This window comes from Hippocampus zosterae, chromosome 19 (genome assembly GCF_025434085.1).
Source record: "Hippocampus zosterae strain Florida chromosome 19, ASM2543408v3, whole genome shotgun sequence".
Lineage (NCBI taxonomy): Eukaryota > Metazoa > Chordata > Actinopteri > Syngnathiformes > Syngnathidae > Hippocampus > Hippocampus zosterae.
The window spans coordinates 367795-387718 of NC_067469.1; the positions used below are offsets into that span (position 1 = coordinate 367795).

Here is a 19924-nt window from a genome sequence, read left to right on the forward strand (position 1 = left end):
TACCAATTTTGGACACAAGGGTGTAGCATTGCACAACCTTTCTGATTTTGAAATAAATGCACATTTATGTCATGGAGACAGTCAAGATAAAGTGTTTTAGTCCCTTGGTTAGCCCTTGAAGAAAAATGCCATCCGTTTTGTGAAAAGCAATCGGACCAGACGGCAGCATGGCGATCTATTGACAGGAGCGTTACTCGACATTTTCTCTCCACGAGATGATCACAGGGAGCACTTGTGCTGCTGCTCTCCGGTGTGCTCCGCTGCTGCACGGGGACTTGAAACGAGACGCTAGATGGCGTCCGCGTTGAAAGGGAGAATCGTTTTGGGATGGGAGGGGGCAGAGTTGGGGGATGAATGACGTCGGCTAGGACCAGTGGGGGGACGCGGCGGTGGCTTGCAGCTGGAGGAGGGATGCGGGGAGGACCGAAGCAGCAGCAGCAGCAGCAGCAGCATTAGCAGGACGGGGAGGAGGAGGGAGGGGGGGCCGTCGACTGAGATGGACCTTTAACAATTGTTCCATCACTCTCGGTCGGCTTCAAAGTGCTCGAACCCGCAGGGTGGGTGGGGGCCATGCGCTGCGTCCGCGGCGGCGTGCGCGCGCCATCCGAGCCCGGAGCCTGGGGGAGCTGCGGCGGCTCGTAGATGGCTCCGCGGCTGCGGGTGCAAAACAGGTGTCCGGCAAGCGTCGTCGGGAGGGGGGCGAGGACGAGGAGGAAGAGGAAGAGGGGCCAGCGACCGGGGGCAAGATGGCAGCCAAGTCCGACGGCCGCGGGCTCGTCTCCGGCTTCGCCCAGCTGCGCAACCTGGACGAGGCGGTGGGCGCGGGGGAGGAGGGGCCCGACGGCGGCAGCAGCTCCTTCCACATCTGCCACTGCTGCAACACCTCGTCGTGCTACTGGGGCTGCCGGAGCGCCTGCCTGCACTACCTGCGGGCCAGGCGCCGGGAGGCGGCGGCCGCGGCCGCGCCGCCGCACGAGGAGCAGCAGCGCCTGTGGCTGGACTGTCTGTGGATCGTGCTGGCCCTGCTCGTCTTCTTCTGGGACGTGGGCAGCGACGTGTGGCTCGCCGCCTACTACTACCGCGGCCGGGACTTCCTGTGGTCGGCCGTGACGCTCTTCTTCGTGCTGGTGCCCTCGGTGCTGGTGCAGATCCTCAGCTTCAGGTGGTTCGTGCAGGATTACACCGAGGGCGCGCTGGGCTCCGTGCAGGGGCTGAGCAGCCGCCGGGCCGCCGCCAGCCTGCAGCGGGACCGATGCTGCCGGCTCTCCGTCTGGCTCTGGCAGAGCGCGCTGCACGTCTTTCAGATGGGACAGGTGTGGAGGTAAGAGCCGCCTCGGCCGCCGTCACCCGGAATAAAATCCCTCCTTGTGCTTGTGTCGTGCGCGAGCGCGAGCGCGATGCGCAGGGGGACACTCGCATTTCTCTCCGTACGCCGACGGTGAAGAAGTGCGCCATTGCGCGCCCACCCTCCTCCCCGAGCTGCGTTGAAGAGTCCAATCATATCGGTATTGCAACACTCCTGACGGAGCATCTGTTTCTCACGCAGTTCACGATACTACGCGGCGACTCCCCCCGCCCGACCCAATACGCAGACATGATGTCATTTTCTAAAATTCCCCAAATCCAAATTTGCCTACGCACAATTGAGGAGACGAGCGGCTGCATGTTGTGACTCTCTGGCGGACGAGTTGGTCAAAATTGCTGTCAGTCCCAGTCCTGGCACATTCGGAGCAAGGATTGCGTTCAACCGAGGCCAATATTTAAAAAATCACACTTAATGTGTGTGAATTATTTAACTGACGTGAGCGGCTTTTGACCCCGCCGCGGGCAGCCCGGGTGTTCTGCCTGCCTGAGGGGCAGACGGCGGCCCTGGCAGCACGCCCAACAATCTTCAGGAGAGACGATGCTGAGCTGCCGTTTTCCTTTTCCTCCTTTCAAATGGAGTGTTGAGCACCGTCGAGTGCCACCATCTAGTGGTCGATCGTGCAATTACACCCAAACATGAACAGGAGGCCGGCCAGCCCGCAGCCCGCCATTGCGCCGCCATGTTTATTCCATTTTTTGATGAGCGAGGGTTCCGCTTGCCTCTTTTAATCACACAGCGACGCCCGCAAGTCTCCCGGCGGCGCGATGGCCGACTTCAGCGGCGCCAACCCGAACGTGACTGCGGAGGAGGGAAGTTTCAGGGGAAATCCCCAGCGTGGCGGAGACCTTCTTTTTCTTCCCTTCCAATTTGTCACGATTGGCCGGCAACGGCGAATAATTGGCAATTAGGGTATCGCAATCTCACCACGAGCGGCTCAGTGGGCCGGCGGGAGTCGTCGTCGTCGTCGACGTGGCTCCTGTAAACACAGCAAGCTGCAATTTCACACCGAATAAACAATGGGCGCAGCGAGCCCCGCCGATTGCTTTTACTTCAACCCGGTCAATCGGGTCGCCGGCATACTTTTGAGGGTGGCCATTTTGACGTGTACTGTCCACTCCAGCCGTCGAGTGAAAATGACATCACGGTGGCTCGGGGCTCCGGGAACGACCGTTAAGGTCCACCATTCGGCTGATTTTGTTCACAGGCGTCGCCTCGGCCGAGGAATGTTTGACTTGCTATATTTAGCCGGTGTGATGAAAGAGCCGATCGTCGATGTCGCCTTGACGCCGCGCTCTGGCGGCTTCTCGAGCCGAGGCCGGCAGACGGACGCGCCGGCGGGAATATTAAGCGCAGGTGGGCCTTGCGGACAGACATTAGCATGGGCGTCGCATGCGAGGGGCGCGTGCCTTTTATCGTCAGTTCTTGCCTGGTTCCTCTCTCCTCTCACGCGCTAGCGCACTCGACCTGCGGGGCAAGCTGCGTTGGAGCACTCATTTGATACTCCGGGCATCCAGCTCAAGGTCAATGTTTCGGTATCCTCCGTGTCCTCACAAGTAAGACCGCTTTGGCACAGAGCGAGACGGCTAACGGTGAAAGTTGGCCGCGTGCGGAGTCAAGAGAGGGCCCGTTGATTGGGGCTGCGTGCGCCGCGCCGCGCCTTGCTGCCAGGCTCCATCATTGAAGGGCGAGTGCGGCTTGACCCATTTCGTCAAATGTAGGCCGGCTCATATTCTGGCCCACATCCGTCCTTCATGCTTTCTTGTCAAGTTTCTTGCTAAGCAGATTCTTCAGTCGTCTTCTTTGGAAAGTGCAGCCACAGTTGAGGAAACTTTAGAATTCGGTTTTTTGATGGCGTTATAAAAGCACCGGGGTGGCACGGCGGTCGACGGGTTAGCACGTTCGACTCACGGTGCCGTTGGCGTGATTGTGATTGTTATTGGACTGAAAATGACCCGTATTGTCCGTTTGCATGATTCCTCGACAGTGGCTTAAAGAGTGGGGTGGGGGGGGGGGGGGGAATATGAGGAAGAGAAAAGCATCGCTGGGCTTATTTTCAGCCAGCGTGTCTGAGTGGATTAGTCCGGCATTCCTTCAAGGGATACGAGGCACCCAAACGGAAAATTCCTTTGCCCGCATATCAATTAGTTTGGAGGAGACGGCGAAGAGCGGCCAGTGTGCAGGAACAGTACGGCACGCCGATGCTAGGACGCATTTCAAGGTCGGCCAAAATCACCCACTTTGAACATCCGCCGCCGCCGCCGTATTCTCACATTCCGTTTTGCGCCGGCGCTGAAAACATTCGGCGGTAAGTGGATTTCCACTCTTGTGAGTTTCCGCGCGCTCCCGGATTAGCGCGGCGTCTAATCACGCAGCCTTTTGAAATGAGCTGAATTGGTCCCAGTGCGATCCCTTGGCCTGGACAAAAAAAAAAAAGCCTTCTATTGGGAACGGGATCATCCACGGCAGCATCATCCAATGGTTTTAGCGGACCGTGCGACGTTCATGTTCATTTGGGAAATTTCAACCCTGTGAATTTCAAACAACCACCCCGCGCAGTAGCTTTGCCTTTCAGTTTGCGAGCTAACGTGCAATAGCACCGCTGATGTGGCGCCGCAACCCCGAAAGCATTGGCGTGAACACAAACGCTGCGGCCCCATTCGGAGACGGCAGCCGGCAGGCCGCCGCCACTTAGCCGACATGGACGGATGTCTTTTGTTCCGCCTTTGGCTCGGGAAGCTTTTTCTCCTTGCGTTTTATTTACTTATTGACTCTCAATGCGATGAAGGCAACGGAGCCGTCCTTCAGTTTGTCGTTGCCGTCCGCACGACTTCCCGCACTTGAATTCCGACAGCGCTCCTGCGACCGGAGGCCCCCTTTTGCATCTTGTTTTTGCCACTGACAATTAGTGTTTGTCCAATTGCATTCTCCCAAGGTGAGCGCGGACAAGCGAAGCCTCGGCTAATGACTTATTGACCGAGCGCTCCCCAGCGCGCTCGGCCTTCTTCACACCGTCGATAGGACGCGGCCGCTCGAAGGGAAGGCCGTCTTTGGCGAGCCTCGGAAGGGATGCGGAACGCTGCGCAATCCAGCAATTTATCGGCAATGCCAGTGAGTTGCCGTACGCAAAATGACCCCTCCAAGGGGGGGGTGGGGGGGCGGTCGCAGCAGGTCGGAGTGGTCACTCTGCTCAAATAGCACGCAGGCTTGGAAGTTTGGCATGACGCCTTAGCTTTGCCTCCCGTCAAAATGGCCTTTCTCCCGTTATTGATCGATGGATTGATTTTCCAAAGCACATTTGATTCCCTCTCTGACCCGCGTCCATTTCCCGCCCGCATGAGTGTGGAGAAAGACCCCCCCCCCCCCCAAATCCAATGTGACGGGTAATGAAGGGGTTGGGCTTTGCAGAGGCGTGGCCGATTTCCAGCGTGGGGTGAAGATTCTGAGCAATCTCATCTACCGGGAAAACTTGCTTGCTTCTTTTTTTCCAGCTTCTGATCCATCTTGACTTTGGTGGTGACTCAGCTTGGCCCAAAACACCGATTTTCAAGGGAAAAAAAAAAGCCACGCGATGGGGGCGGTGAAAAAAAAATGCCGCGGCCTGATAGATGGAGCTGGGCGAGGCGGCGTTTGTGAGCGGAATAGTAAAAGGAGGACGGCGAGGCCCTCAAGTCGTCAGGCGGCGTGCGTGGTGGGAGGAAAGCGAGTGCGAGGCACAGAGCCAGAAAATTGCATTGCACGCTCCGTGATTAGTTTACCTCCCCCCACCGCTCGTCCTCCCGAGGCCTTTTTTTGGGGGTTTGTTTTTGTGAGCGTCTACCAGCGTCTCCCCCTCTCCCGTCGGCTTCCCGCGTCACGACATGGCACCGTCACTTGTGCCCAATTGCACCCCGGCCAACCTCCTCTTTCCTCGTGCGCTCACTTGGCTCAAGATGAGCGCCGAGAGGAACAATCAAAACTTTTACAACAATCGCTTCCATGTGCGGCACTTTGGAGACTTTGTAAATGCTTTACAGCCTTCAACTTTCTTTTATTCGGGAAAAAGCCCCCCCGCCCCACCCCCAGTCATTGATTCTCCCACCTATGTCTGAAAAGGTCTCGCCTGTTCACTGAGCCACGGCTGCCATTTTGGCGCGCAACACAAAGCAAATCATGAACCAAACGACGGCCGACGACCTCTTTGGCTTTATTTGTGGACGAGACGGAGAGGAAGGCTTATTTTGAGTGTGGACAAGGGCTAACTAAAAGCCAGCGATGGCGCACGTTTCTTTTTTGGGTCACGCTCTCTTTGAAAAGCAAGTGGGTCAAAGGCTTTTCTTGTTAATCCGCCACACGATCTGCTCCTTCCTCCTGCCAAACCGGGAGCACGACGGCAAAGCTTTCGCTCTCGGCTATCCCGACACTTTGGCTCCGAAAGAGCAAAAGAGGCCGCGGTGGCTTCCCGCTTTGGCGGCAATAACGGCAGCACCGTGTCGACAACAGCGCTGGAGGAAAGTGCCGCATAACGTGCCACGTTGCATCTCGCAACTCGTCGTCACATTGACAAACAGTCCCCTCGTATGTTGGTGTCGGCATAAAAGTCGGGCAGATGGCTGCGTTGCCTTCTCGGACGCTTTCATGACTGCGCTTCAAGAGTCCACTTTGGATAACCGCAAGAATCCTTTGAAAGACCATCTTCAAACGCAGACCGCATTAGCTTGCGTCATATCGTGCCGAAACAAGAGCTGAGCTGATGTCGGGAAACAGGCGCCAGGTTGTCATGACAAAAATCCCCCAAAAAACGCCCAAAAACTTTTAAGCGTGCCGCCAACTGAAACCTTAAACGGCGTCGCCCCGCGTGTGTCTGCGCAGGTACATCCGCACCATGTACTTGGGCGTGCAAAGCCACCGGCAGAAGGAGAACCGCCGGCGCTTCTACTGGGCCATGATGTACGAGTACGCCGACGTCAACATGCTGCGACTGCTGGAGACTTTCCTGGAGAGCGCCCCCCAGCTGGTGCTGCAGCTCTGCATCATGATCCAGAGCAACAAGGCCGAGTGGCAGCAGTGTAAGACGCCGGGGGGCGGGGCGGGGGGCGGGGCCTCGCAGTGGGGAAAAAGGTACTTTTCGGTGGCTATCAATAGCCCCTCATGAAGTCTTGGCCTGCTTCCGCAAAAGCAGAAGGCGCTTCCCTTCAAATAAATGCCCGGGGTGCCCGTTTTGGCTAATTAGCATTGAGGCCCCTCCCCTAAGAGCGATCACGGCGCGGCCGATCCAGGCCAAATGCGACGACGGAGCGTTGAGAAAAGGGACGGAAATGTCGGCGAAAAGAAAAAAGGAGGAGCGTCTCTGAGCGTGCGTTTGTGTTTGTCAGGTTCCTCGGTGGCGTCCTCCCTCCTGTCCCTGGCCTGGGTGCTGGCGTCCTACCACAAGCTCCTGCGCGACTCTCGCGACGACAAGACCAGCATGAGCTACCGCGGCGCCGTGGTGCACCTGCTGTGGCGGCTCTTCACCATTTCCTCGCGGGTGCTGTCGTTCGCCCTCTTCGCCTCGGTTTTCCACATGTACTTTGGCATCTTCGTGGTGCTCCACTGGTGCGCCATGGCCTTCTGGGTCATCCACGGCGGCACCGACTTCTGCATGTCCAAGTGGGAGGAGGTGCTGTTCAACATGGTGGTGGGGGTGGTGTACGTCTTCTGCTGGTTCAATGTGCAGGAGGGGCGCGTGCGCTTCCGAATGGCGCTTTATTACACGCTGGTGCTGTCGGAGAACGCCCTCCTCAGCGGGCTGTGGTACGCGTACCGCGACCCGCTCACCAGCGACGCCTACGCCTCTTATGCCCTCTGCGGCGTCTTCCTGTGCTTCGCCTCAGGTGTGGCCTGCATGCTCCTCTACTACGGGGCCCTGCACCCCAAGGGCCCCCGGCCCGGGCTCCCGGCCGGCTCCTGTTGCGCCCGGTTGCTCTGGGGGCTGCCGTTACCCCCCGAGGCCGAGCCCATGGCGCCCGCGCCGGGCCCGGCCTCGGGGGAGCCGGCCGAGTCCGAGCAAAGCGCCGCCGACTCCTCCTGCCTTCCGGTTTTCCAGGTGAGGTCCGCGGAGCCGCCGGACGCGTCCGGCCGGCCCGCCCCGCCCCGAGGCCCCCTCATCAAAATAGACATGCCCAGGAAGCGCTACCCGGCCTGGGACGCCCACTTTGTGGATCGACGCCTGCGCAGGACCGTCAACGTGCTGCAGTACGTCAGCCCCGACGCCGTGGGCGTCAGGTACAGGGACGGCCCCCTCCTCTATGAGCTCCTGCAGTACGAATCGTCCTTCTGAAGGCCGCTCTCGCGCGCCTTCTTTTTCACGTCTCCATTTCGTCCTCCTTCCACCCTCCGCGCTCCATTCGGGAAATCTTTTCATCGCCGCCCGCCCCCTAGTGGAGGCGAGAGGGGCGACGTCTCCCTACGCTGAAACCGAAGTGAGCGCGTGACGGTGCGTTCCGAATGACAGGTCGGGAACTACCTGGGTGGGCTCTTTGGCACCCGTGTAATGGGAAGCCGGGCAAGATCCTTTTTGCAGATGAGAAAAGCTACAAATAGTCGAGCTTTGAGTGCAGCAAGGAGCTCCAACCAGCCTAGTTTCGTTCTCCTGCTTGCAAGAGGAGGCTGTCGTCGGCTCCGCCCCCGCCCCCCGCTGCAAATGCAACCTCCGTTTGAATGGATCCAAAGTGTTTCTCTCGGAGCCCAGTGAGTCGCAAAGTCCATTGCCCCCCCGCCCCTTGTTCCAGAGGGTCAGAAATGGACTGCTCACTTTCCTCCCTGGACCTTTGCACGCATTCTCATAGCTGCAGGTCGTTGCGCTCCCTCCCCTCCGCAGGCCAGGTCTCTGCACACTGAACACCGAGCAATGAGGTCCACCGCCAAAGAACATCGTTTCCCCAAATGTGCTCCCGAGCCGCTTCGTCGTCGGTCTCCCGCTTCCACAAAACATTCCGGCCATCTGGATCCGACGGGAAACCGCTTTGCAGCAACCTCGTTTTGTTTGCCGTCTCTCGGCGGCCATCTTTGATTCGCGCATTGACGTGCGGCAGCGGGGCACGGTGGACTCGGCGCCACACTGATGTCACGACTTTCCGTTACAGTCTTGCAAATGGTGCATTTACAACCCGGTGCTGAAGAAACTCATCCAGTGGTGCTAACACTTCACTTTCGGGGCTTCCCAAGGAGCAACAAAAACAAGACGGCCCCAAAACAACAACAACACCAACATGTTATGCTCAAAAGCGCCAGCACCTCAATCCAAACACACACACGCACACACACACACAACTCGCTACGGTGCCATTTCGATTTGCCACGGCAGGTCTGCGCACGTTGACGCGTCCGGTTGCTTTTGTTTGTTTGTTTTTATCCGGGACACGGAACTGCGATATTTTGGAGCACAAACTGCAGATGGAAATGACATTTTAAAAAAAAGCAAGACAAGTCTATATATATCGAATGTGATTGATGTGTCGTAGCTTCCTGTCATCAATATGTCCTTTTCTCTGTGCGTAGCTCTTTTCTTTTGTTCTGATCGTAGACTTGGCTGTGACAGTTGACCTGAACGTGGACTTGGTGTCACGTCAATTGCTGCTAATTTACAAATCGTTATGGGAGAAGGTTGCTTTTCTTGATATTCCCCCAATTTCTAGGTTGTGTTAGCTTGTGGGTGTGTATTTAACTAACCTCTGGGTTAAGTATGATTTCTTTGGAGGAAAAAAAAAGGCACAGAGTTGGGATTTCTTTGTCGTGGTTACGTATTATCAAACATGAGTAAATCATTCGTGGGGAAGAGGAGAAAAAAAAAACGAAATAAGCAAGGCCGATGTCCAGTATTGTATCTTTTTGCCCTGTTTTAGGGAACAATATGAATATAATAACATATGGTGCTAATGTTCATTTTGTATGGTTATTGTTTTAGAGGAAATGACAACTATTACGCTGAAAATATCATGTTAAGCCTTACCGTAGATTCATATATGACACTGTTCATCCCAGAGGAGAAAAAAAATAAATAGGATCTTTGAAAGTGCAATACGGCCACAGAGTGTGTGCGCGTGTTCGTGCGTGCGTACCATCGCGTTTTCCTGTCCCGTTCTCGCGGAAATAATCATTTGACCTTCATTTCTAATTTCAATTTTATTTGAAGTGTAAATAATATTCCAGGATCAGAATCAGATTCATTTGAGGATTTTGTTTTGGGTCACCAGTTACCCCGCAGCCACATTCGAGTTCTGCTCGAGGCCGTTGAGCAACTTCGGCTTGGAGTCTGTGAGCAACCTGCGTTGGTTAAAAGCTTTTTCACACTCCGAAGCATCCACTGAATGGAGCGTTTGTGGTTGCCAAGTGGCGGCGCAGGCCTCGGCAAACACTTTTCCTGGCTCAAGCGGTGGAGCGCGTAGGTTTTAAACTGGATTTGAACGCATTCACGCTTGACTTCTGTTGGCAGCTTAGTATATTTGCGGCCAGCATAGCAGCTAAATGCTGACTCGCCGTGTTTACTTTGGATTCTCCGTTAATTCCCCGAGCTGACGGACCTCGGAGGTTTATATTGTAGTGTAAGAGTTCGCGTGAGAGCTTTTTAATCGTGTCTAAGAGCATGTTTCTTTTTTTGTGCCGGCAAAAGGGGTCCGTTCCGCTTTGTGTGGTTTTTGCAAAACTTCGTGAGCGTGCACTGGCTGCGTGTCGCCACTTGGACCAAAGGGGGGCGCTGCTGTGCGTGACTGACCGCATTCGACGCCCAAAATGGCGGCACGGTTGAAAAGTTTGGATTGTTTTGTTCCACTTTGTTTCGCGAGCGATCGGCGAGGCGTGTAGATTAACACCTTCCCCCCGTTTGGATTCACACCGGAAGGCTCGTATGGCGCCTTTCCGCCAAAGGACTTCGGCAGGCGTCCAAAAATGAGAATGGCGCTTATCACCCACCCCAACTTCATCCGTGCTAGGCTAGCAAGCTAAGCTAACGTTGGAAGGAGTTCTCGGAATCTTCGTTTTGATTATGTCGCGTCGCGCTTGGACGGTCGAGGGGCAGGCGGCGAGCAGAACATGAGGAAGAGGACCTCGCCGTAGACATGGAGGAAGATGTGAAAAAAGTGAAAAAGGCAAGTTAACACTCTGTACGGCCAGCCACTCGCTTACTTCTACTGTTTGGCTAGCATGCTAACCCGCTCTAGCTCGCCGAACCAGGTGGGTTTGACGCCAAAATTAGTCCCGGAGCTATCATGACGTCTCTCTGGTACCAAATAAACCAGCATTAGAAACACGAGAGTGTACAGCATGAATGAGTCATATTCCGCTCATAAATTAAATGCGTTCAATCGATTATGGCTCGTCGGTCGTCCATGATAGTGATGTCATGCGTCCTGCACTTCTCGTTTGTGCCACTCGAGGGCGATAGTAAGCTGTGCTAATTGCAGAGTAGGCGACGTTGCCTTCATCACGCATTTATTCTCCAGTCTCTCTCGGATCGAAAATAACAGTTCGACCTTTTGCCGTTTGGTTAAACGACAGCCCGTGGATTCGGTACGACGAGTAAACGTCAGAGTATGAACGTTAAAAGCAAGAAGCGATTCTCCTTGAAGCGACACGAACAAAAGCGTGAAGATTATTTGGTTCCGATGCGGCTCAGAAACGGGCTCGGATCGAACAGCTGCGAGCTCGCCTTTCTCTAGCGAGCATACAATGTTAATGCACCTGCCGCGCGAAGCCACCCGGTGTTCAATAATGCAGCGTTGCCCCGTCGTCGAGGTTGAGCGCCGGTGTCATCATCACAGGATGCTGCGGCGGTCCACTTCCTCCCCAGGCAACGTCTTCCCTTTTCTGTTGTTGTGCCTCGCGCGTCTCGCCCTGAGACATACGCGTAAAGTTCGAAGAGTAAACGACTTCAACAATCACGGGAATCCGCTGGCATTTGGTTGCATGGAGTACGAGGTAGGCTCTTGAAATTCTGGACTGATTGAGAAGCCTCTTCGGGTTAGTGCTTTGATGCAGTAGAGGAGAAAATGAAACCGTGTCCCGTGGCATACTCCGAATTAAGTGGGGGGGGGGGGAGTCCTATGGCGGCGACATAATCCAAATTAGTCAGTTGCAATGCGTCGGAAGCTCTCACCAACCTGTGCAGAAGACATTGTGTAAGTATCGGGGCCGTAGTGGTTGCTTCTTCTTTTCCAGTGTACACGGTGACGGCTCGCACCGAGTAACGAGAGCCATTTCTTTTCCTTTTTTTTTCCTGGTGAGGTCAATTGTTGTTACTGCGATGCGTGCTGTAAGCGTCTGGGTGTTTTCTGAACTTGCCCGCGGGTTCTCCCCCTCGCCCCTCAGCCTGGGATCGTGTCGCCCTTCAAGCGGGTCTTCCTGAAGGGCGAAAAGGGACGGGACAAGAAGGCGCAGGAGAAGTCCGCGGAGCGCCGGGCACTCCACACGGTCTCTCTCTCGCAACCCGACCACCGCATCGACCCCGACATCCTGCTCAATGACTACATCGAGAAGGAAGTCAAAGTGAGGGAAAACTCCCAACACAAAGAAGAGACGAACCTTAATTGACACGACTCGGTGCTGTGTTCTTTCTAGTATTTGGGACAGCTGACATCGGTGCCGGGATACTTGAACCCATCGAGCAGGACCGAAGTCCTCCAGCTCATTGACACTGCAAGAGTAAGTCGGCGAGAATCACCGCAGACTTTCGAACGGGGGTTCTATACTTTTAGGTCTCTGGGCCGCGCGACTCCGAGCCGGAGCGGCAGGCTGTCGTTGGTCGTAGCTTTTGACTCGCACTCGTGGTCGAGGACTTGACTCGGACCGGGCCTTAGAGACCCGGGGCCGTCTCCGGAGGCGACCGCGCAAGCGTGACCGTCACTCCTGTCGGCAGAAGACGCATCAGTTGGCGGGCCAGCTGACGTCGGAGCAGGACGCCGTGGTGAGCTTGTCGGCCTACAACGTCAAGCTGGTGTGGCGCGACGGCGAGGACATCATCCTGAGGGTGCCCATCCACGACATTGCCGCCGTGTCCTACATCCGGGACGACTCGTTGCACCTCGTCGTCATCAAGACGGGTACGAAGCGGAGCGCCGGCGTGCCCGACGACAATCGCGATGCCGAAGCGTTGCGCGTACTTCTCGCTTCCGCTCCTCAGCCCAGGAATCCGGAGGCTCTCCGTGTCCCAGCTCCTGTCCCGATCTCAACAAATCTCAGACGCTAAGCTCTTTGTCGGAGAGCGGGGCCGTGCTGGTGGAAGTGTGCTGTCTGCTGGTCCTCGCCGTTGACGACAAAGTACGTTGCGTTCCGTGGTCATCTTCGCAGCAATTTGCCTCAAAGAAAGATCATCGTGATTGGATGTCATATTTGGGACGGGAGAAGGTGGGGAAAATGATCCATCGCTGTTGTTGCTGCTGCGTGTGCTAGGCAGCCGCCGAGGAGCTGTGCCTGCTGCTCAGCCAAGTCTTTCAAATCGTCTACACCGAGTCCACCATCGACTTTTTGGACAGAGCCATCTTTGACGGAGCCACCACGCCCACCAGACATCTTTCCCTCTACAGCGGTAAGCGTCGGAAGCCGACTCTCGGGAATCAAACGCGTGTTAGTATGACGCTTTCAAATTTGGATTGCCCCGATAAACGTATTCAACGAAAAAGGCGCCTTTGGACGGTCCGCCGGCGTCCTCTGCCACGATGTTGGCGAGAAAGGTGGAAGAGAATTGGACCCGGGGTGCTCAAGTACTAACTTTGTCGTCCATCTGGATGCCTCCTCAGATGACTCGTCAAGCAAAGTGGACATGAAAGAAGCCTTTGAAGGCGAGGCCAGCCCTTTGTAAGAGCTCGCCGTCTCATTTTCCCTCACCCTATACGTCGTTCATGTTCTTTGAAAAGCCCCCCTCCCCCGACCCCAAGTCCATTTCAGGCATCGATGGAAGCGGACGGCAGCTCCCCGTCGGCTTCTGGGCCCGCCTCCCCTCAGGCCAAGGCGGCGAGCGAAGGGGAGCTCAGCGCCACGGCCGCCGAGCTGCTCCAGGACTACATGACCACGGTAGCTCGGCCCGCCGCCTTCTCTTCATTTATAGATTTTTTTTGTTATCACGGTGTGATCGGTCGAGCGTTTGGGGAAATCTGTTGACCGCTTGAAGCTCCTGATGGTGACCCCGGCGGTCCTTTTGTGCCGTGCAGCTGCGCACCAAGCTGTCCTCGCAGGAAATCCAGCAGTTTGCCGCGCTGCTGCACGACTACCGCAACGGCTCCTCCATCCACGAGTTCTGCATTAACCTGCGGCAGCTCTATGGGGACAGCCGCAAGTTTCTTCTGCTCGGTATGACTTCTTCTCTTTTCGTCTTTAGTCGCGTGACACAAACTAGTGAATTGTCCACCGTTCATTCGCGGCGATGTCATTTTGACGTTTATGTGCAGCGTACAAACGGAACAACACCTTTTCCCGTTGTCCGTCACAGGCCTCCGTCCTTTCATCCCCGAGAAGGACAGTCAGCATTTTGAGAACTTCCTGGAGACCATCGGCGTCAAGGACGGCCGCGGCATCATCACCGACAGCTTCGGCCGCTACCGGCGGGTGGCCGACTCCGACTCTGCCGCCGATGGCGCGGCGGGAAGCGGCGGAGGGAGGGATGGCGCCGCCTCAGATGAGGGCCCGGAGGAGGGCGGGGAGACCTCGGAGGGCGACGAGTGGGACCGCATGATCAGCGACATCAGCAATGACATTGAAGCGCTCGGCTGTAGCCTGGAAGGCGAAGGCGCCGCGCCGTAACGCCTCGGACTCGATTGATGGACGGCGTCGTCATACTGAAGGTTAGAAGTCATATGAAGTCAAGCAAGTGCACTTAGGCTGACACGCGGTCAATCTCTCGTCATTTTTCTACTCGCTTATCGGCAGTATCTGCCAACGCTGTCGGCAATGTAGCGACAACCCCTTCCTCACCACTGTATCGAATCATCTTGTATTTGGGGGCCAGCCCCCCCGCCCCATGTAAGTGTTTGTTTTTGTTCTTTTTAGTAGCGTGCAACGTACCCCCTCTCGTTCACCATTTTTGGAGGGATTTTGAAACCATCATTCATTTTGTGCTCTCTGAAACGGCCTAACGACCAAATCAAGCCGTCACTTCGTCAAGCTTGGTTGAACGTCTTCGTTCGAGCTTGACTGGTTCACTGCTTCGGCGGCTTGCCAAAGAAAACTCTGAGAAAGTGAACATTGGATTGTGGCGGTGATGTTCTCACCAAATTCAAGGACTTGGAATCGACACCAAAGTGTTGTAAGCAGTATCCCGGGCCATTTGCGCCCCCTGTAGCCCACGATCAGACATGACAGGCCTGAACAGATGGAACGCACCTCGCACAATTAGCGTGCGTTGAGAACGTTTTTCAAAATAAGTTACGATGTGTTCCAAGCGTCTGGGGGGGGGGGGGGGTTGACACCACTTTGAAAAATGGGTTCTTGAAATCATGGATTTGATGAACCGCTTTAGTGGAACGGTCCCGAATGACGGTCCCATTCGATGTCCTCTGCGATTTTTAAAAAGGGTGCACGTTTAATCAGGAACGAAATGTCACCGCAAATGCCTAAAGACACCAGATGTGGAAAAACACACTGTCCTTTTTTTCGTGTGCCAAGTGCAATAAATGAACAGAAAAGTGCTGCCAGCACTGACCAAATGAATTGGAAATGCGTCTTCTTGTTGGAGAGACCGAGCTCGAAAGCACGATCGGCAAATATGTTCAAATGTATGAAAACCACAAGTCAAAAGTCATCGCGCTCGGCTCGATCCGATGGAATCCGACTTTGAAATGAAAGCGTCCATGAATCGGCGCGCCCCCCCCCCCCCCCCCCCCCCCCCCCCCCGTGGAGGGACGCCCACTCCGACGAATCGGTCGTCCATTTTAGTGACCCGTCGGGTACGGTTGAAAGCGGAGCTACAAGGTGAGCTCCTCGATGTCGTCGTCGAAGGACGGGATGACGCGGACGGCGGGGCGGCTGTCCACCACGTGCCGAGCGCTCAGGGAGGCGGCCGGCGGGCCCAAGCCGAGGCGCCCCGCCGCTCGCGAGTTTCCCCGCGCCCCGCCCCCCGCCGCGCCGTCCGGCAGCTCCGCCGTCCGGGTCTCGCCCAAAGGCGTCGCCAGAGAGCCGAACAGCTGCTGCATGAGCGACGACTTCTTGTTCTTCTCCGCCGTCTCGGCGCCCTTGAGGCTGAAGACGCCGATGGCCTCCAGCGCGTGGTCGCCGTCCTCCCCGCCGGCCGCGCTTTGGCGGGGCTTCCCGAGCGAGGGCGCGTAGCCGGCGAAGATCCAGTCGTCGGCGGACTTGGGGGAGCAGAGGCTTCGCCGCCGGGCCGTAGGCGGCGACGGCGATGGCTCGGCGGCGGAGGAGGAGGCCGCCGCGTTGGAGTCGGAAGAGTCGACGAAGACGGGGTTGCGCGCCTCCTGGTTCTGGAGGTCGATTTCTCGCATCTTGGCCAGCAGCTGGTCTTTTCTGCGACGCGCCTCGCCGGCGTCCCCGCTGGCGTCCCCGCCGGCGTCGCGGCGGTTGCACCGGCGGTGCGCTTCCTCTTGGGCACGGACGCTCTTGCGCGGGTTGGTCAAGAAGCCGCCCGTCTCCACCTCCTCCTTTTCTTTCTGCCAGTCTGCGACAAATCACAGGCGCGACGGCAAGTACGCCGGTAAGCGGACCGGCCGCCATTGCGCTTTTGTGCGCTCCACTCACCGGCGCCGAATAGCTTGGCCGTCACGTCGAGGCCGTCCGGAGTGTTTGCTTGACGTTCCCCCTCCGGCTCCTTGGCTTCACTCGAGTCTCTCGGGTCTTGGCCCGTCTTCTTCGGATGCTCCCGCTTCGGTTTGGCTCCACTGTCCACCGCGTCGGCTTGCTGGCCACGTCAAAGCAGAGAAACAAAAAAAAAAATGTGGGCCGCCTTCGCAATGGCTCGCCGTTGGCTGCAAAGTGGCGAGTTCCCCGCTTTCTAGTGGCGTCGGAAGGTAGACCGAGTTAGGCCGGCGAATCAAGATGGGAGGTTCTCGTGGGCTTTTGGCTCGTTTGGTGTCGGGATGAGGGAAGAGATTTTTCAAGGCAAAACTACATCGGCGGAGACGTTACCTTGAGGGACAGGTATCCGTCAGGGGCGGGCTCGTTGTCCTCCACCAAGGCGGGTGGAGGTGATGGGAAATCTGGGCTGCCGCCGCCGCACTCGTGCGTCTGCACCGCCTTGGAATGCGTCCGGCTGCAGACTTTTTCCGGACAAGCGATTAATTGCGCCACGCTCGTCTTTTTGTAACGCGTCTGCTCGAAGGGCGTTTCTGCCTCACCTTTGTGTTTGGGCTCGCCGTCGGCGGCTCTCCTGGGTGAGGCTTTTCCCACGCGGTGAGCGTAAATGTTGCGGCTCTCCAATTCCCGCTCTTTTTCCTGCAAAAGACGACGCTCACCTTTGCGTTTGGGTGGGGGGTGATGGCGGGAGAAAGGCAACGGCGCAGAGACCGTTTGCCCAAGTGAGGTGGCGAGTGTGCGGTTTGCACCCTGAGTTTATTGGCCAGTTGTTCCAGCTCCTTCTGCAGGCTCCTCACGTCTTCCTGCGCGGCCAGCGTCTTCTTCCTCTCGGCCGCCAGCTGCCTGTGGTGGCTGCCGTTCATCAGCTCCATGTTCCTCTCCAGCTCCTGCACGCACGTGCACACAAAGCCGAGCGTTGGAGGTACAGGCGAGTTGAAAACCACGCGGCTACATTTCAAAAGAATTTGTGTGCGGCTTGCGTTCTAGCGCCCCATGGCGGCACGATGCCCATGAACCGTCGTGGTGGGCACCTTAATTTTGAGCTCGGCCTCGTGCGTCCGCGCCCTCTCCTGGTCCAGCTTGCAGCTGAGCTCCTCGCGGGCGCCCAGTTCGCGCTGCTCCACCAGCTTCTTCATGCGTCCGACGGTGGCGTGGCTCCTCAGCAGCTGCTCCTCCTTCTCCTTCAGGCGGCGCTCGGCGGCGCGCTCGCGCTCCCGCGTGCGCCGCAGCCGCTCGCGCAGCACGTGCGTCTCGTTGGCGTGGCACGACAGCATCTGGGAGATTTTGCTCTCGGCGTCCGTGTAGTTCTGAAGGGCCTTCTCCTGACGCGTGTGAAGCTGCCGCCCCAAATAAACTTCAATGAGAGCCGAGTTACGACTTTAACCGGCTCGAAAATGGAGCTCCTGGAGGAATCTCTAAATTGGCCGCTGGCACACGGCTTTATCAATGACATTTACTTGGAATTGATTTCTTAAAGTGAGAGTACCTGCTTAAGAATCCGATTCTCCTTCTGCAGCTCGGCGATGCGCAGCTGCAGCTCGCCGTGCACGTTGCGCAACTCGTTGATTTTCAGTAAACGGCCCGACAGCATTTGCCTGGTCAGGGGGTCCAGGTCTCTGGGAGGGAGGGATTCTTTGCTGTGCGACCGCGTCGCGCGGCTTCGGCCCGGACGCGGCGGGCGGGACCGGACCCGCTTCTCCATACCTGGCGTCCAGGGGGGGGGGGGGATATGCAAAATTCAAATTTAACTTCAAACATCGCCTAATGGTGTCTTATTAAAGAGTAAAAAAATCAATTTTATCAAACGTAATTGTTGTTGAAAACGCTCGTCTCCTTTCCAGGTGCGCGGCAAACCTGTATTGTAGGGCGAACTGCTGGAAATCAGGTTTGCGCGGGCCGGCGGCGTCGGCGAGAGCGTCGGATCTGGCGCGAACGGCGAGAGCGAGCGCTCCGAATCGTTGTCGTAGTCATCCGAGTAAGACGCGCCCTTGCTCCGCCGCCCCTCGTCGTCCGACGCCCGCTGGGGATCGGCGGGGTAGATTTCAGTCCGGGAAGGCAGCTTTTCATCCCGGATCCTGTCTCGGTAGTTCTTGGAACGCTTGTGCTTTTTGCTGGCGGACGCCGCTCGACTCTTCCTGATCCCCAGGGAGCGTCGGCTCCGATTGTCATCCCAGTCGTCTTCGGAGGCGTTGCACTTGGACTCCATTTTGTTTTGAGTTCACCAAGGCGAGACTGTCGTGAACGGTTTGGCAAGGGGAGAGAAAGGAAGAATCGTCACGCTCACGGATGCTTATTCAGAAAGAAGGCGGCTCATAAAAGATTGGCAAAGATCAACATTGACTAGCCGACCTCCATCTTGCTACCGAGCAATGGAGGTGGAGACGCTTGACATAACCGAGACCGACGGCTTGCTCTGAGGACTTGCCGCTCTCTTGGCAACAACACGATGCGCTCGAGGCTTTAAAACGGACATGAGAGCAAGTCTCGCACCAAGAATTCAGGGTAGCGGTCGTTGTGGTCACTACCTGCTCCATGGGTCAATGGCGAGGCTAATTGGGTTATGTCAACTTCACTTGGGCGTGACAAACGGCTTGAAGCAAGACGGTCTTCTATTCACACCCTCAAAGTGATCCAATTTGATCCCTTGACCCGGAGGAAGCGAGAACAGATGCAAAGGGCCGCTCTCTCGCTCAGTGAGGTCCGTGATGCGTTCCCCGCAATCAACTGGGGTCCACTGCATGCGGGAGCGCAACAAAATCGGACATTGGCGCTCCGTTTGAACCGCGAGCCACAGTCTGACTGCGGCCAAAATAGAGACGAGCCCAAGTCGGAGCGGCTTGATGGGCACGTTTCTATGGCAACGCAAGCCCGCAAAGCCAAAATCAAGCTTGTGGTCACCTCGACGAGTCGCGCGCTTGTCCACTTCGGTCCAAGTATTCCTTCCTAGTCTGAATTCTTGTTTAGTTTGCTACTAAAATCGGATGGAGTGTCGTTGCAAGCATTGGGAAGGGACTCCCTCCACCTTCGACGGGATTACGCTTAAACCCTCGCCGCCGTCTGCTCTTGTCGGATACTTGATTGTCACCGCTGACACACACAACTGGGCCTCAAGCACCAATTTGTCCACGTTCAAGAAATAACGCGTGTGTGTGTGTGTTTTGAACGCCACCCCAACCGACCAGCTAGATTGGAGGAGCTAACGGAAAGCTATGCGGGCTGGGCTGCTCGGTTAGAACAACTAAACACTGCCACGGCTGAGGCGGGTCTTACCATTAGGTGTCCTCGTCTTCCACCTTCACGGCCATGACCCCACCGGAAAGGCTCGTGGTTTCCACGCTAAATTTGACATGACTGTTGGACCGTCTCAAGAGTGGGAAAACTCGCCTGAGATCCACGGTGAGGGGGGGGGGGGGCTTAAAGTTGTGGCTAAGCTAACACCGCTAACTTGCTACAAAGCCGCGCGAGGTATCCTCCCCGCGTTGTTTATTTGTCCCAATTCAACATTAGCGTCTTGTGCGCGCGGGTAGCTTGTGTGGATCCCCCGAGATTGTGGGTCGAGATTGGGACGAGGGGGAGGGAGGACGGAGAGCAGGAATGACGGCCATCGCTGGCTGGCTGCCGTTGCATAGGAACCGTGTTGGTGACGTCACCAGATCGTCTTGCGTTACATTACGCGCTTGACTCGGCCTACGGCGGTGCAGAGGTACTGAAAAGTTCCATCGCTATCAAACCAAATTAATCGGAAGGGCCGGGGGGGGGGCTAGAATAATATAAACAATACTGTTTCCGGGGGGAAAATGCGGTCGTTGC

At 56.6% G+C, this 19924-nt stretch overlaps 3 protein-coding genes across 5 annotated transcripts; 2 read left to right on the plus strand and 1 right to left on the minus strand.

Annotated features, from left to right (window-relative positions):
* xkr6b (XK, Kell blood group complex subunit-related family, member 6b) lies at window positions 1-7723 on the plus strand. Of its 2 annotated transcripts, XM_052053499.1 has the most exons (4): window positions 1-1321; window positions 6215-6411; window positions 6718-7135; window positions 7216-7723. In XM_052053499.1, the coding sequence occupies exons 1-4, from the start codon at window positions 747-749 to the stop codon at window positions 7631-7633; spliced, it is 1608 nt and encodes a 535-aa protein (XP_051909459.1). In that variant the 5' UTR covers window positions 1-746; the 3' UTR covers window positions 7634-7723. The 2 variants fall into 2 exon arrangements, with proteins under 2 accessions (XP_051909459.1, XP_051909458.1); XM_052053498.1 differs by having other exon boundaries at window positions 6718-7723.
* A 2317-nt stretch (window positions 7724-10040) lies between these two features.
* ccm2 (CCM2 scaffold protein) lies at window positions 10041-15019 on the plus strand. Of its 2 annotated transcripts, none has more exons than XM_052053502.1 (10): window positions 10041-10467; window positions 11687-11863; window positions 11936-12019; window positions 12234-12417; window positions 12498-12634; window positions 12767-12902; window positions 13114-13171; window positions 13252-13387; window positions 13525-13663; window positions 13803-15019. In XM_052053502.1, exons 1-10 carry the CDS (start codon window positions 10438-10440, stop codon window positions 14111-14113), a joined length of 1392 nt encoding a protein of 463 aa, XP_051909462.1. In that variant the 5' UTR covers window positions 10041-10437; the 3' UTR covers window positions 14114-15019. The 2 variants fall into 2 exon arrangements, with proteins under 2 accessions (XP_051909462.1, XP_051909461.1); XM_052053501.1 differs by lacking the exon at window positions 10041-10467 and adding an exon at window positions 10486-11296.
* Window positions 14872-19856, minus strand: lca5 (lebercilin LCA5). Its single transcript, XM_052053496.1, has 9 exons — window positions 19385-19856; window positions 17969-18346; window positions 17601-17818; window positions 17146-17451; window positions 16864-17001; window positions 16657-16753; window positions 16448-16578; window positions 16061-16220; window positions 14872-15980 (listed from the first exon to the last, which is right to left on the minus strand). Exons 2-9 carry the CDS (start codon window positions 18318-18320, stop codon window positions 15274-15276), a joined length of 2109 nt encoding a protein of 702 aa, XP_051909456.1. The 5' UTR covers window positions 18321-18346; window positions 19385-19856; the 3' UTR covers window positions 14872-15273.
* Window positions 19857-19924: the final 68 nt, after the last annotated feature.

Coding starts and splice junctions, on each gene's coding strand:
- lca5 (XM_052053496.1), bottom strand. CDS start 18,320: ATGGAGTCCAAGTGCAACGCCTCCGAAGACGACTGGGATGACAATCGG. Junction 17,452..17,600: donor AGAATCGGATTCTTAAGCAG/GTACTCTCACTT, acceptor TTGGGGCGGCAG/CTTCACACGCGTCAGGAGAA. Junction 16,754..16,863: donor AACTGGCCAATAAACTCAGG/GTGCAAACCGCA, acceptor CGTCTTTTGCAG/GAAAAAGAGCGGGAATTGGA.
- xkr6b (XM_052053498.1), top strand. CDS start 747: ATGGCAGCCAAGTCCGACGGCCGCGGGCTCGTCTCCGGCTTCGCCCAG. Junction 1,322..6,214: donor CAGATGGGACAGGTGTGGAG/GTAAGAGCCGCC, acceptor GTGTCTGCGCAG/GTACATCCGCACCATGTACT. Junction 6,412..6,717: donor CAAGGCCGAGTGGCAGCAGT/GTAAGACGCCGG, acceptor TGTGTTTGTCAG/GTTCCTCGGTGGCGTCCTCC.
- ccm2 (XM_052053501.1), top strand. CDS start 11,048: ATGTTAATGCACCTGCCGCGCGAAGCCACCCGGTGTTCAATAATGCAG. Junction 11,297..11,686: donor TTGGTTGCATGGAGTACGAG/GTAGGCTCTTGA, acceptor CTCGCCCCTCAG/CCTGGGATCGTGTCGCCCTT. Junction 12,418..12,497: donor CCTCGTCGTCATCAAGACGG/GTACGAAGCGGA, acceptor TCCGCTCCTCAG/CCCAGGAATCCGGAGGCTCT.